The sequence below is a fragment of the Nestor notabilis genome, unplaced genomic scaffold (genome assembly GCF_000696875.1).
Source record: "Nestor notabilis isolate BGI_N333 unplaced genomic scaffold, ASM69687v1 scaffold17151, whole genome shotgun sequence".
Lineage (NCBI taxonomy): Eukaryota > Metazoa > Chordata > Aves > Psittaciformes > Psittacidae > Nestor > Nestor notabilis.
In genome coordinates, this window is record NW_009916306.1 from 1,786 (window position 1) to 15,253 (window position 13,468).

Sequence of the window (13,468 nt, forward strand, 5' to 3'; positions counted from 1 at the left end):
CCGAGCAGCGATCTGGGCCTTCCGGGTAACTCCCCCCAGTTTATATACTGGGCATGACGTGCTGTGGTATGGAATAGCCCTTTGGCCAGTTTGGGTCAGGTGTCCTGCCTCTGCTTCCTCCTGGCTTCCCCTCCTCTCTGGCAAAGCATGAGACTGAGAAAGTCCTTGGTCAGAGTAAACATTACTTAGCAACAACTAAAAACATTGGTGTTATCAGCATTGTTCCCAGGCTGAAAGTCAAAACCACAGCACTGCAGCAGCTACTAAGACGGAGAAAAAATGACTGCTGTAGCTGAACCCAGCACAAGTACCAAAGCTCAGACAAGCACATGGAAAGGGTCAGCACATGGAAATGCTGCCTTACCAGGACAGGGTGAGGTCCTACTTTTATTCTCCAGGAAAACATTGTTCTGTTAAACTGGGCTGTGTTTGGCAACTGCAATTGCTGCTACAGGCTCTGCACAGCTCAGGGAAGCGTGGAGTAATCGTGTCATTAAGCGGGGTGGATGCTGACTTCTTAATCACAGCTAACGTAACTCATCGTGCTGGTCTCCAAGGCATGACAATGAGGGAAGCAGAGGGCTGAGAGCACACAGTTTGCTTCACCACATGCCTTGGAAGAACCTCACCGTTGCATTGAAAGCCAGCTGCACGTGACCGCTCAAGCTGTGGCCTTAAGCTGCTAAGCATTATTCAGCATTCTGGGGAGGAAATGTTCTCCGGAGACAAGGCTGGAAGTGGTCCCTGTGCAGCCACAAAAGAGATTTGGAGCTGCAGCAGCTATTTTACAGCTACTTCAAAGGCTGCTTCATCCTAGTGCCGACCTAGTGAGGGCAGGTATTGCTCCCTGGCAAGGCTGGGTGTTTCCCCAGGGCTGCCAGCTCCTATCAGATCACACACCTGACTTCACATGCTGCCAGTTACGAGCCTGGCCTCAACCTCCTGTCCTCAGAAAACTCTTCTGGGGGGGGGGGGGGGGGGGGAGGGATTGAATTCCTGCTCATTGAACAGCGGCTCTGTGCTCACCCATCCATCCAGCAGCACAAAGACATCACCTCTTACAGCCAGTGTGAGTTGCTGAGAGGAAATCATAACACAGATACCACAGGCTTCACCAGCGTCCTTCAGCACCAGTTTGCTGGGATCCCTTTGCAAGTCAGGAAGCTCTTCTTAGGTCACGGCTATTCAGCTTCACCCAGACCATCAAAGTGATCCATTACGATCAACAGGGAGGGATCTCCAGGTAGACAATTCAATGGCATGACACATTTTCACAGGCAGTACTAAGGAACAGGGTGTGGAGTTTACAAAAGCACTTAAGATAACACTAAGGCGTCAAAACTTAAGCCTACAGTCCCAGGAGCGTGGGATGTGATAGGTATAGCTGTTAACTGGCCAATTTGCCAAGAAATACAGGCGAATTAGTAGGAATCCCAGGGCTGTTCTTACACGTTCTCTACTTGGCATCCCCCTTCTGAGGGACAAAGCCACAGAGACATTAGCACAGAACAAGAAGCTCCTCAAAATCCTCATAGCCACCTTTAAGAACACGATGCAGAACATCACGTTCATCTCATCTTCTTCAGACTATCTTTTATCTCCTACTTCTGGCTAGCAAGGAAACACCCTGCTGGGGCCTGCACATGTGTGGCTTCTGTGTGGGTGCCCAGCAGAGAAATAAGGGTTTTTTTGCCTTGGTCTGCTGCCCACACACAGGCTTTGCATCCTCAAGTTTGCCAGATTGCAGTGAAATAAGCCGATGGAGACACAGCTTAACAAACAGCATGACTACAGGTAGGCTTTTCCAAGGGAAAGGCTTTAATTCCAGTCATAAAGACAGATTTTTTTTCTTTCCAAGCACAGCTAACTCATAACATCAGTAACACTGGACTTTTTCACACATTCATAAAGCAGGCAGAGATGTGCACACTTCTTGGATGGGTTCCTTTTCCCTCCCACTAACACTGTTTTTGTTTTGGTGACGATGTACATAGGCTACACAAAAACACACTTTGTGTGTCTGTCTCTGCTGTTACCAAAATGAAGACTTCATTAAGGCAACTACTACTACAGCCAGGTATACGCAATGGAGTAAGAACAAAGAAGTCACATTTCTTGTGTAGATCTCTGTAAGGCTTGATGTGGAAGGAACAGAACAGCAAATGTGATTCGTATTTAAGATGCTCAGGCTGACCTTTGGCCAGGCAGGACACTGCCAGCACACTGTTCATCTGCAATAGAAGTCAGGGAGAGAAGCTGCTCAACTGTGAAAGGACTAGTGCCCACTACCAGAGGAACTGTTTGGGGTTTGTGTTCTTTTAATTCTTGCTTCTTCCTATTTATTCTTTGCTATTCTCTTATACTTACAGCCATGAAATCCCAGCCAACTGGACTGGCCTGCCTCTAACGCTTTCCTCCCCGAAACTGCAGAGGGCTTCTACAAATCAGAGCCTGCATTTCAACCGTCGCCACTGACTTCTGTTCTGGGTTTCTTCTAGCCAGAGTGTCTGTAGCAGGAGGAGGTGGGTGCTGGGGCTGCAAGCCTGGCTCTGTGGTTAGAGGTATGCCCAAGGGGCTGATCTGCAGCAAAACCCGCTTGACATCTTGTTCCTGAACACCAAACACTGCACACTACAAAAACTTCACATTGAGCACAGGGCCAACGAGGGAAAAGGCAGGCAGTAATGAAGGAGCGGGAGACACATGCCTCATAGAGCCTCACACGGAGGAAGAACAGGAGTTCACATGCTTTTCATTATTCCTAAAGCATGGATCCAGTACTGCTGTTCTGGCAAGTGCAGAGCTTTCCTAAAGAGTGCACCCAGCTAGGTGCACCAGTATCTTGTTTCCCTTCATGATTCAAGACATGGGTCCTAACATAGCAATCAAATCACAGAAACACTGGATGAGTTAAGTTCAGATGTTCATTTCCCACAAACAAAACCAAAAAACCTGTGACTTTTGGACAGGTTTCAAAATTTGACACCTATGGGGCCCCCCTGAAGAGACAAGTATTTTTTGTCTGGGGTTGGGGTTCCTTTTGTTTGTCAACAAGGGTCTTCAAAAAATAACAGTGGCATGAAAACTCCCCATAAAGAATTTCAGTCTTCCAGTGGTTTCAGCATGTCCCAGTTGGCATTTCCAGGCCTCTCCCCTCAGAGCATAGCAATAAATCCCCTTTTTGCAGTTTTAGCACATAACACCGTTGACTTTCAAAGTCCTAGGGATAAAGGCATTGGTGTGCTCCAGCTCTTATGTGGCAGCCAACATCCTCCACTGAAAGCCATGGTAGTTCCTTGCTCGACAGACTGGGCTTTTCACAGCCCCCTGACACAGATCAGCGCCGCAGCCTGAGAAAGAACGCGTGCTTGCACTCCTTGCTGTCCAAGGGATAGTATTTGTCATAAAAATCCAAGATGTACTCTTCGGTCTTAAATCCAAACTTCTGGTAAAGCAGCATAGCAGGGTTGCTTGCAGAGACGTGAAGGGTTACGTCTTTGCCCATGCAGGTCTGCCAAGGGAGGAGAGGGGGGAGAAAAGAAAGAAGTATCACAGCAAGAGAATGAGACAGCCTCTGGGGGAATGCGGAGGTGAAGAGATTCATCAGTTCAGGTATTCAGGTTACTGAGGAAACGTGAGAAAACTGCAGGCCCCAACACAGAAGTTTCCACACATAGCAACAGCAGAGGGAGCGCTGCTGTTCCTCCGCGCCTTTGTTTCTGGGAAACGTGGACTCCCCGACAATGAAAGCAGGGGGTTCGATTATAATTTGTCAGCTTTCTATTGTTGATTGCTAAGTAATTGTTAATTAAAAGTAATCTCAGTGCACAGCACTGGTCTCAAATACTTATTAACAATGGCCTGAAGAAAAGGCAAAACATGCCAGAAGATCAGGCGCCCCACTCCTCCCCGTCAGCAAACAGAGCCGAGCTCTGGGACCAGCAGCGCCAGCGCACCTCTGGGCTGTCACGCTGGAATTCCTGTCTATCCCACCCAGCTCCTCTCCCATCCTTCAGGGCACAGCACTCCTGAGAAGGCAGGGAATTCAGTTCAGACAGCAAATGCAACAGCTGAAGCTACCTAAAAGATCCCAGATTATTCTAACCAGCAGCTCTTTGATAAAGATGCCGATATAATAAAGCTTTCTCACTTTGATCTAGTGTTTTAATAGCATTCTATGTACACTGAATGTATTTTAAGTCTAGTGGGAACAGTACCACCCTTTAGGAAATTTCCAAGACAGATCATTTAAAGGGAAAGCTCTCACAGGGGCTTAATGGGGTGGGTGGGGGGGTGGGTGGGTGAATAAAATCAGGAGCTGTTTTTGGGAAAGGTAAGTTGGAATGAAATCATTAAGATGATGCAGTCTGGTCCTCTGGGCTGGATGCATTAAAGGGTAACTTCTGACAACAAACCCATCATCAAGGCACTGTTTGCATCAACACGTTTTCTGTTAGATTATGCTGTTCCCAAGAATTCATCCCCAAACTCAGCACACTGATCCAAAAAAGGCAATCACAGAGTCATAGAATCAACCAGGTTGGAAAAGACCTTCAAGATCATCAGGTCCAACCGTTCCCCAGCACACAATCTGGGGTCGAGGAAAGAAAGGTCAGAACCACCATTTCTTCTCCTACGTGACTAAATGCCTTCTACCACTGACAAACAGATCACAATGGCAAAATAAACCTAACTGTGAGCCCAACATACAATGGTGATCTCTCATTGCCTCGTCAGCCTCAAACCTGCCTGTCCCTCTCCTCAATGTGGTAACTTGATGTTATGTACCTGCAAGCAGAATTGGGTTAATTGGCTGTGATATGCGCTACAAAAAGCTGTGATGATTTTCTACAGCTCACTTGCCAACACATCCCAACTGTGCTGGAAAGACACGATCCAGTTGCCGAATCCCTGCAAACCTTGGCAGAATACTTGTGCCTGTTCTCACTAGGTGTTGACATCTCACATCAACAGACGACAGTTGAGGGAGATTTACTTAAACACTTTACACAGAGACACTCGGGAAACTTAAGGGATGAATTTAAAGCAGACTGGTTACTGGCCTGCATCAGCACATAGAGCAAAGAGAGGTGGACACAGCAGAGAGATATGTAGGTAGGAGTTACCCTCAGGTGGCCCAGTAGAACCACCCTCCGTGGAATCTGCTTTTCCAAGGTACAGATCACTGATCCCAAGGCTCTGCCAGCACTCCCTGCCTCTCTTCAGCCAAATGAGTATGAGGAAAAACAGTTTCAATGGCGAGTTTTTGCTAGTGCAGCTCATCTTGAGTAAAACAAGTTAAGAAATGTTTTGTATTTCAGCTCTGCCAAGATTGTTCAGGGAGTGGTAAAGCTGTAGGCCCTGAAGAGGCACAGTTCGGCTCCAAACAGGACATATGTCTGCATCCCTACTCAAAATTAAGCTGGCTTTCCTGCAATTTAATTCAAGACAGTGAACGGAATTAAGGCCACCTGAATAACAGTATTCATACAGAGATTTAATGGAGTTTAACTACTTTAATACCACTTGTTTAGTGAGCTCCGATTAATTTTCCCAAGTATCCCTGTGGAACAAAGCCCAGTACAAGCTAGTTTGAACAAATTTGAATGAGATTGCAAACACTTATTCTTTATCTTCAATTCAGCTGGATTTGAACCAGCGTATTGAAAGAGAATGATTAAGATCAGTAAGTGATTTAATGCAACGGCCCTGGTCACAGAATAAACAGCCAGGTGCAGCCAAGAAAGCTGCAGTAGGTTCTAACTGAACCTCTCCATCTGATCTCATTTTCTCCTTTAACCCCCACATTTATGGTATTACTGTTATGTGAACTATTGACCACTGAAGAACACAAAGCTAATCCCAATACAGTCAAAACCTACAGCATCTCCCTAGTTTCCAGACCTGACCAGTACGGTTATTCTATTAAATACATTGTAGTTTCTACTTTTGAAGTGATTTCTCCCCATATGACATGGGCTGCTGACAATGTGTGCAATGTAAGCAGAGGAAGAGCAAGGGGAAAGAGCCAGAAGGGAAGAACATGACACTGCTTACTCTCTAATATTTGCATGTGTGCACACAAGGAAGAAGGGAGAGCTAGTTCTTTAGCAGACACATGGGACTTTTTCATTACCTGAATAAGATGGTAAATCATGAAGGTTGCAATCCCAGCTCTTCTCCACTCAGGGTGAACTAACAGAAAAGAGATATAAGCCTCATTGTATTTCACATCTGGCACCATAAAGCCAAAGGCAATGATAACTTTCTTGTAAAGGACGACAACACTGAAGTCTGGGTACTGCAAGCATTCTGACAAATCGATTCCTATGGAGAAAGAGAGAAACAGCATTTGGAAGCATTGCAAACCAAAAGAAAAGTGTCACGTTTGCATGGAAATTCAGGGGCTTAAGGCCTTTTAGAAACACTCACTTGATCCCTCCTTTTTACCTTAATTTCAAAGCTCTGATATGGAGAGATGCTTCAGCAAAACTCACAAACAAAATGAGACCTGCTCACTAGTGGGGATTCTTGCATGGAGAAATTAAACAGAGCTGATTTCCCCCCAGCTGACTCGAGGATGAAGTTAAAAACTCAAAAAGCATCTTCCCTCAAACAGTATGGTTTAAAATAAATTCAAAATCACACCATCTCAGCATCCAGCTAATCTTTCCTTGGTTTGTATTGTGAGCTGTATCAGCAGGCTCTGCTAAGGACCCAGTTCTAAATATGCACGTGGATAAAGATACTTGCACGTGCAAATATGTGCTGGATTGGGTCCTAGCAAGCTTGTGCCTCTTGCCTGGGGCTCCTACGGGCTGCAGTAAGATTAATGGATAGGGGTTTGCTTCTTCATTTCACCTGGGCTGGGCCAGCACCAGGTTGGAGCACACCACTCTATTCCAGCTGCCAAGGACCTGCTGCAGACAAGCAAAAGGGCATGGTTTGGAGTGCATCAGCCTGATGCACTGGGTGAACCATCCTGTTCCTCCTGTAATCTCTCTCCAGATGCAGCAGACATGAACCTGGGCTTCAGCTTTGGAAGCACGATTGCCTAAGGTAACCTGGCCTTGATCTCCTGCTGCCTCCGGTTGTGCGCACTCAGCTGTTTGTGGAGCTGCACTGTCAACCTGACCACAGCTTTTATGCTATCAGAATAGACAGCAGCCTGGGAGCATTCACACAGCATGTCAAGGCCAAGCAGTGCAGTACAAGGCACAGAAGACTGCTAGGTAATTTGTGTGGACAGGCCCTAAATGAGGTGCAAGACATAGCGGAGCTGTGCCATGAATGTTAGTTTCAGCCTCAAATTGGCCACCACAGATCTATTTGGGATAACAAAGCAGCACAGTATGTTTGCCAGTAATGTTTATTATCACTCCTGATGAGATGCAAGACTCCATAAGGCACCAGGCACAAAGAAGAGAGTAAGCTGGGAGGAGTGAGTGGGAGGAATCGATTGGCAATAAGGAGCCACGTTAATTATCTCAAGGCTGCAATCGACGGTGAGGTGCCTCACGGCATGTCTGAACAGGAACACTGCATTGCCCTGAGCACGCTGGTGCCGTCCCCTCAGCACGCAGTTATTCCTGCCGGAAGATGCTTAGCTCAGTATGGTTTACCCACTCGTCTGCTGGGGAGATGTTTCCCGTTAGGGCATGAAGGCACAAGATACCGTGAGAGACAAGGGAGAATCTTGCTTCACATCAGCTCATTTGCAGTAACTATCTGCAAACTAGTTTTTGTCTTGTGGGAAACAAGAGCAGCTCTAACAGGAAGGATTAGGACAGGCGGAAGGACTAAGGCCTGGGCTTACCCCACCTGGTGAAGTACCCAAACCTTAAGGATTCAGTCAACTAGCATCACTTTTAGAAGGCAACTGAGCACACCTAAAGAGTCAGTTACTGACCATAGTATCCCCAAGCACACATGCTTTGGCTGCCTAAACTTAGGTGGAATTACAGCTCTTTTGAACAACAATGCTGGCTGCATATCCCACCCCCAACAGTTGTACCAGCCCCTTGTGAAGCTAAGCCCTTTGCATCCACAGAGACACTGCTTTATCCCCTGAAGTATCACCTCCTCGCTCACCTCTCCTGCTAAAACAGAACCAAGGTACAATAAATCATGTAATCTCAGCCTCAGAGAACATACATCATGGAAGAGATCCCGATTCCTGTTTGAAGGCCGACGGGAGTGCCAGCTTTCTGATTTAATGATGAACAGTTCACAGTCAGGTGGAACACACCCACGCTTCTTGCATGAAATAAAACAGGGTGAGTCCTGAAGAACTTAACGAAGGTGCAACCCAACTTGGCCAGAACTTCAAATGCATTATCAGAGGAGGAGAGACTATGACAAAGGGGTTCAGCCTCTGTTGGGATTGCAAGCGAGCTCCAAAAAGCTTGTGAAAGGGAAGGTATGCCTCCTTATCTCCCCCGCAGTGGTACCATTTGGAAAGCGAGTAGCACAAAGAGCGCCCATCCTGACTGCAGCATGAGCACTGCTGAACTTACAAGCCCTGTTGAATCACTATCTGCTGAATCAAAACATAAAGCACACAGCTACTTGGAAGAAAGGTGTGTACTGTTTGTACTGGGCTTTTCTAATTAGTCTGCCGTGTTGTTTGCTGATCAGAAGCTGATCCATGCAGGAGATGAACACTGCCATTATTATTTCAGGAGTAAAGAATACAGCCTCCCAACTGTCCCCATAAAGGGCAGACACTGTCCCCAGAGAGCCTGACTTCAAGAAATGACACACAAAAATCAATACCCAAGTTTTCCCTTACCTTGCAAATGCTGAGGCTTGAAGAAATAAAGGACACCACAGTGAAGCTTGTAGTTTTAAGTATAATTCCCAAATTTCACTCCAACATAGACAGCTTATGGCTGCTAGGAAGAAACTTTCTCATGAAGCTAATGAGCAGTAGATCTCTGGTATAAAGCTGGTTACTTCCGCCCCTCCCCCCCAATTGTTTCACTGGATGCTCAGTTTTCCTGACTACTCCCATTGCCATCAACAGTGTTACCCAAAACAACCTATTTCTTTAAGTGCTGTGCTAATTAGGGCCTAATTGCCCAGTTCTAAATGATTTGGAAAGACAAAGACACCAAACCCATGTCTCCATCTCAACTGGATTCCTAGGACATCAGATAATGGTTTTCTAAGAACTGAGTCAGACACCAACTGAAGAAAAAATTTGCCCAAAACCGCTTCTTTTCTGAACAAAACCACTTCCTTCTTTGAAAACCAAGCACCGACGGAATCTTACCAGGCCAGAAGAATTCATGGCACATGGAGTTTATAGTGGGGATGTGATTAGGGCGAACGTAGCAGTAATCGACGGGTGCCTCTGGCTCAGCCTTCCAGTTGAGATCATTCCTGTGCGGATACGCCCGGATTTCTGCCAGCAGCCGGAGTTTTGGGGGCTTTGTCTCATAATCACGCCTGCCAGTAACATGAAAAGCAAACACAAAACATGAGTGAGCAACAATAACTGCCACTGCAGCTGAACGGGTACTGCCCATGAAATGCTTCCTGACGTGCTCAACTCGGAACAAAAGAACAGATTCTTCGTTCAACTGGGAAAACAGCACCCAGCTCAGCAAAACCACCCTTGTGTCAGAGGCCAGGACATGTCCTGGGTTGCAGCATGCCAAGCCAGCCTCTCCTAACAGGCAGGAGCAAGGAAATCACGGTTCTGACCCAAAAGCAGGTGCAACTTGCACTGCAAGACTTCTGTGATTCCCTCTCTGCCCTGCCCTCTCTTGGAGATTCCCCTTCCCAGGGCAGAGCCAGCTCAAATCCTCGGCTAAACCAACCACTATCCCTTCAGGGTTACAAGCTTATACTGGCTGTATATGGATGAGTGAGGAACACAGCCCAAGGTGTCCTCTCCATGGGCTGTTGGTTCACAAGCCAAAAGCAAATTCAAATTCAATCTCTGACCATCTGTACCTGATGTAAGGTTTCAGGACACGGGATGTGTAAGGACTGACGATGCTGTGGTCTGCCAGCAGGTCCTCTGAGCCTACCAGTCGATACAGGAACTTCGTGGTCTGCTGTCGATAGCCCTTCATGGCAGGTAGCATTGTCTGTATGTACAAAAATAACGCAGAACATCTCAGGAAGATTAAGTCAATGACTTAACAAAGGGGAATCACATCAACAGAGGGAGAATAAGGCCTTTCAATGTGACCAGATAGACTGGAGCCACAGCATGATGGTCCCACCTGAGGCTTGGCATTCTTGGATTCAGCACCCAAACCTATGAGCCGCACACATCACTCAGAAGAGCACTATAAGTGATGTTCCTCCTACATCACATGAAAGATCAACCACTTATTTGCGTGCTTCCAGGCCTCCACCACTGGCGTTTGGGCAGGGCTGGAGTACAAATACTACGTTTGTACTACAGTGTATTTGGACATTTGCGGTGCTGACACTGACAGACAGCTCTGCTGTATGAGCATGTCCCAGGAAGAAAAAGGGCTTGTGACAGCACTGGTGAGGACACAGCCCCGGGTCAAAATGGGTCTTGTTCATAACCTTTTTCACTCTGGGAGTCAGATAACCTCAAAGTGACACTGCTGACTGCAGCAAAAGCTCTAAAATAACCAGTGCCAAAAGCTCACTTAGATTTGGAAACACTCACCTGGTATCTGTCCAAGATCCTGAAGTCCTGGCTAGTAGTTCTGTATGTTGCTTGCCCTATTGGGGACCTGGAAACACCTCCTTCTTTGGCTCCATAAATCCCATCAACCAAGAGCAGCGCAGCGTTCACAACCTGGTCCAAGTCAAAGAGTGGCAGCCCTCGTTCCCTCTTGGCCTGCCTAACTAGCAGCTTGCGCCTCAGTCTCCGGGCCTCTGGGGTCATGCTCATGGCATTGGGACAGGCTTCCAGTCTCTTCAGCAGCAGCTTTTCCTCATAGATGCTAACAGAGGTATGCTTGGGAGCTCTGGGTTTAGCGTCCTTCTCCAGCTGTGGCTTCCTCTTGTCTCGTCCCCTCACCTGCAGTGACGCGTTTGACTCCTCAGGATCTTCACTGTCACCTTCCATCCTCTCTGTTTTTTCTTCTTCACTCTCCACCTCTTGCTTGATCTGCTCAACTGTCTTCACTTTTTTCCTACTTGCTATCACAGTGCCAGCACCGCCTGTCCCACTGGGAGGGGGCACGTACTCTATTCCTGGGTCTATGACTCCATCTCCTTCCATCTCCTCATCATCTGTTCGACAGAGAAAAATAACCCAGGTTAAAAATGTAAATATCAAAGCCCCACTTCAAAAAGGTTCTCACAGGACATTTCAGAGAATGGTTAGGGTTGGACCTTAAAGATCACCTAATTCCTCTCTGCTAAGGAGAAACAATGCGGGTTTACTCAACACACTCCATGTTCTATATACTTCTGGCGTCCTGATTTTGGGCAGGAGAAACCATAGGGAGCTCAATTTCAGGACATCTCCTCCTAGCGTCTTGCAGTTTGGCATCTGAAAATATAGCACTCCTGAGCTGCGAGCTCAGGCTCTTGGACAAATGTTAAATTGCTGTAAATTCCCGAAGACTGGGGATCAAATGGTCCAGCTGGTGAGCTGTATCTTCAGCGAGCATAATCTGGAGTTCTGTTTAATCTGAGGGAACGATTAGGAGCTACTGAAGCCTAGGATTTGTCCCTCTACAGAACCTGACTATTCTTCCTTCCCTTTATCCTTCCATCCATCACTTCCACAAAGAAGTGCTTTGTTCTCTACTTGACAACTAGATCGAAGTCTGGCTCCTTAAGGAACTAACAGCATTCAGCATGCATCTCTGCTCTGCGACCTGACCAGAATTCAGCAGCTGTTAATCGGGATGTTCCAACTTAGAGAACTACTGGAACTACTACCACAAGAATCAAATTTCTGCCATTTAAAACCATTACAGACAAAATCAGAGCTGATTTCGAACAACGTAATCTGCGTTGCAGCAAAATGCTTCTGCTGAGTGGTGCAGCAGCTGCTCGGTGAAATCTACCCACTGTTTATTCAGGATCCCTCAGAAGATAAGAATGGTGGTTTCTTCTGTCCTTAGAAACTGGTGGAAAAGCTATGGAAAACTAATCAAGGCTTACAAGCTACTAAGACAAACAGATTATTACCAGTTACTTTCCATCTTACCTTGGAAAGATCCTGCAGCTCATCCTAAGTTACTTTTTTTATCATCTTCCTAAACAACTACATGTGGCTCTTTATGTGGCCCCCAACACAAGAGGGATGTGGAGCCAACAGCTCCAACAAAGCACGTCCAGAGTAAGGATGGTGCGGCCCTGGCATTGGTTGCCAGGAAAAGCTGTGGCTGCCCCATCCCTGGCAGTGTTCAAGGCCAGGTTGGACACAGGGGCTTGGAGCAACTTGTTCTAGTGGAAGGTGTCCCTGCCCGTGGCAGGGGTTGGGACTGGATGAGCTTTAAGGTCCCTTCCAATGCAAACCATTGTATGATTATTAAACTAAAGCCAAGGCATCTCTTACCGTGAAACAGAGCCTGTGGTGGCATGACATCTGGGATCAGGTCTGCTTCCGAGAGAAGGCTGGGAGTTGCTGAATGTGAGGCTGGGGTGCCAGGAGCAGAGAAGTCCAGAGACGGGGAAGGAGAAGGGCTTGTCAGAGGAGTGCGGTCTGAAGAGCTCAAGGAGGAGAAGTCAATCACTTCTCCTTTCTCCAGGACAATATCGGGGCGACGGCCTCGACTGGTGAATTTAACCGGAGTGGAAGAGGTACTCCGGTCCAGGAAGCCGGCTGCCTCCTTCTGGGCTCTCCGAATATCCTTGGCTTCCTGAGTGCGAGATCTCTTCTCCTTCAGCTCCATGGCCGATTCGACTGGATTGCGGCTTACCCGCTTCCTAAGTCCTTCCACTGTAATGATGGGATCCAGAGGTGGCTTGGAAGCTGCTAAAGAAGTAGTTTGCTTATTCTAACAGACACTGAGCTCCTGCAGTCACTGGATGCATTCTATACAGTCAGAAAAACACATTCACTACACATCTTAGAGGATGTATTTTCAACGTACCCAAGAAATTCACTCTGGGACACGCAGGATAAAGCCAATGCACCACTAAAGCCTTATTAAAGCCCCCATCTTGCTCCTCCGCACGGAAGAGGATTTGCATCTAGTGACAAAAGATAAATAGCTCTCCCCAGGGTAAAGGGGAGCAGAGAAATTGTAGATGTCAGCTAAAACAAAAACCCTGCACAAATCCCCAAACCCTTTAAATCAGTTATTACAATGCAGAAAGGTAATAAAACCTAGCAGCCTTCTCACACTACAGTCTATGCACCACAGACAACTGTTCCTTAGGTCAACAGTCACAGCAGAGCAAAACTAAGAAACTGCCCATGCACACAAACATACAGGTTTAAGGAAACTCTTCTCATGTCTTCCAGCTCTGTCAGCTCTGGCCCAGCTCAGAACCTACACACCATCAGGGAAAG

The 13,468-nt window shown here is 47.0% G+C and overlaps 1 protein-coding gene across 1 annotated transcript in view; it reads right to left on the reverse strand.

The window, feature by feature from the left end:
• Nucleotides 1-3,072: 3,072 nt before the first annotated feature.
• Nucleotides 3,073-13,468, reverse strand: part of CSRP2BP (CSRP2 binding protein) — an 18,641-nt gene continuing 8,245 nt past the window's right edge. The window contains exons 4-10 of the mRNA XM_010024522.1: nucleotides 13,457-13,468; nucleotides 12,509-12,944; nucleotides 10,658-11,229; nucleotides 9,961-10,097; nucleotides 9,275-9,450; nucleotides 6,137-6,327; nucleotides 3,073-3,511 (exon numbers count right to left, since the gene is read on the reverse strand). The exon at nucleotides 13,457-13,468 is cut by the window's right edge and continues 187 nt beyond it. Coding sequence (XP_010022824.1) covers nucleotides 3,338-3,511; nucleotides 6,137-6,327; nucleotides 9,275-9,450; nucleotides 9,961-10,097; nucleotides 10,658-11,229; nucleotides 12,509-12,944; nucleotides 13,457-13,468 — 1,698 coding nt within the window. The 3' untranslated portion in view covers nucleotides 3,073-3,337. The remainder of the gene's footprint in view (nucleotides 3,512-6,136; nucleotides 6,328-9,274; nucleotides 9,451-9,960; nucleotides 10,098-10,657; nucleotides 11,230-12,508; nucleotides 12,945-13,456) is intronic.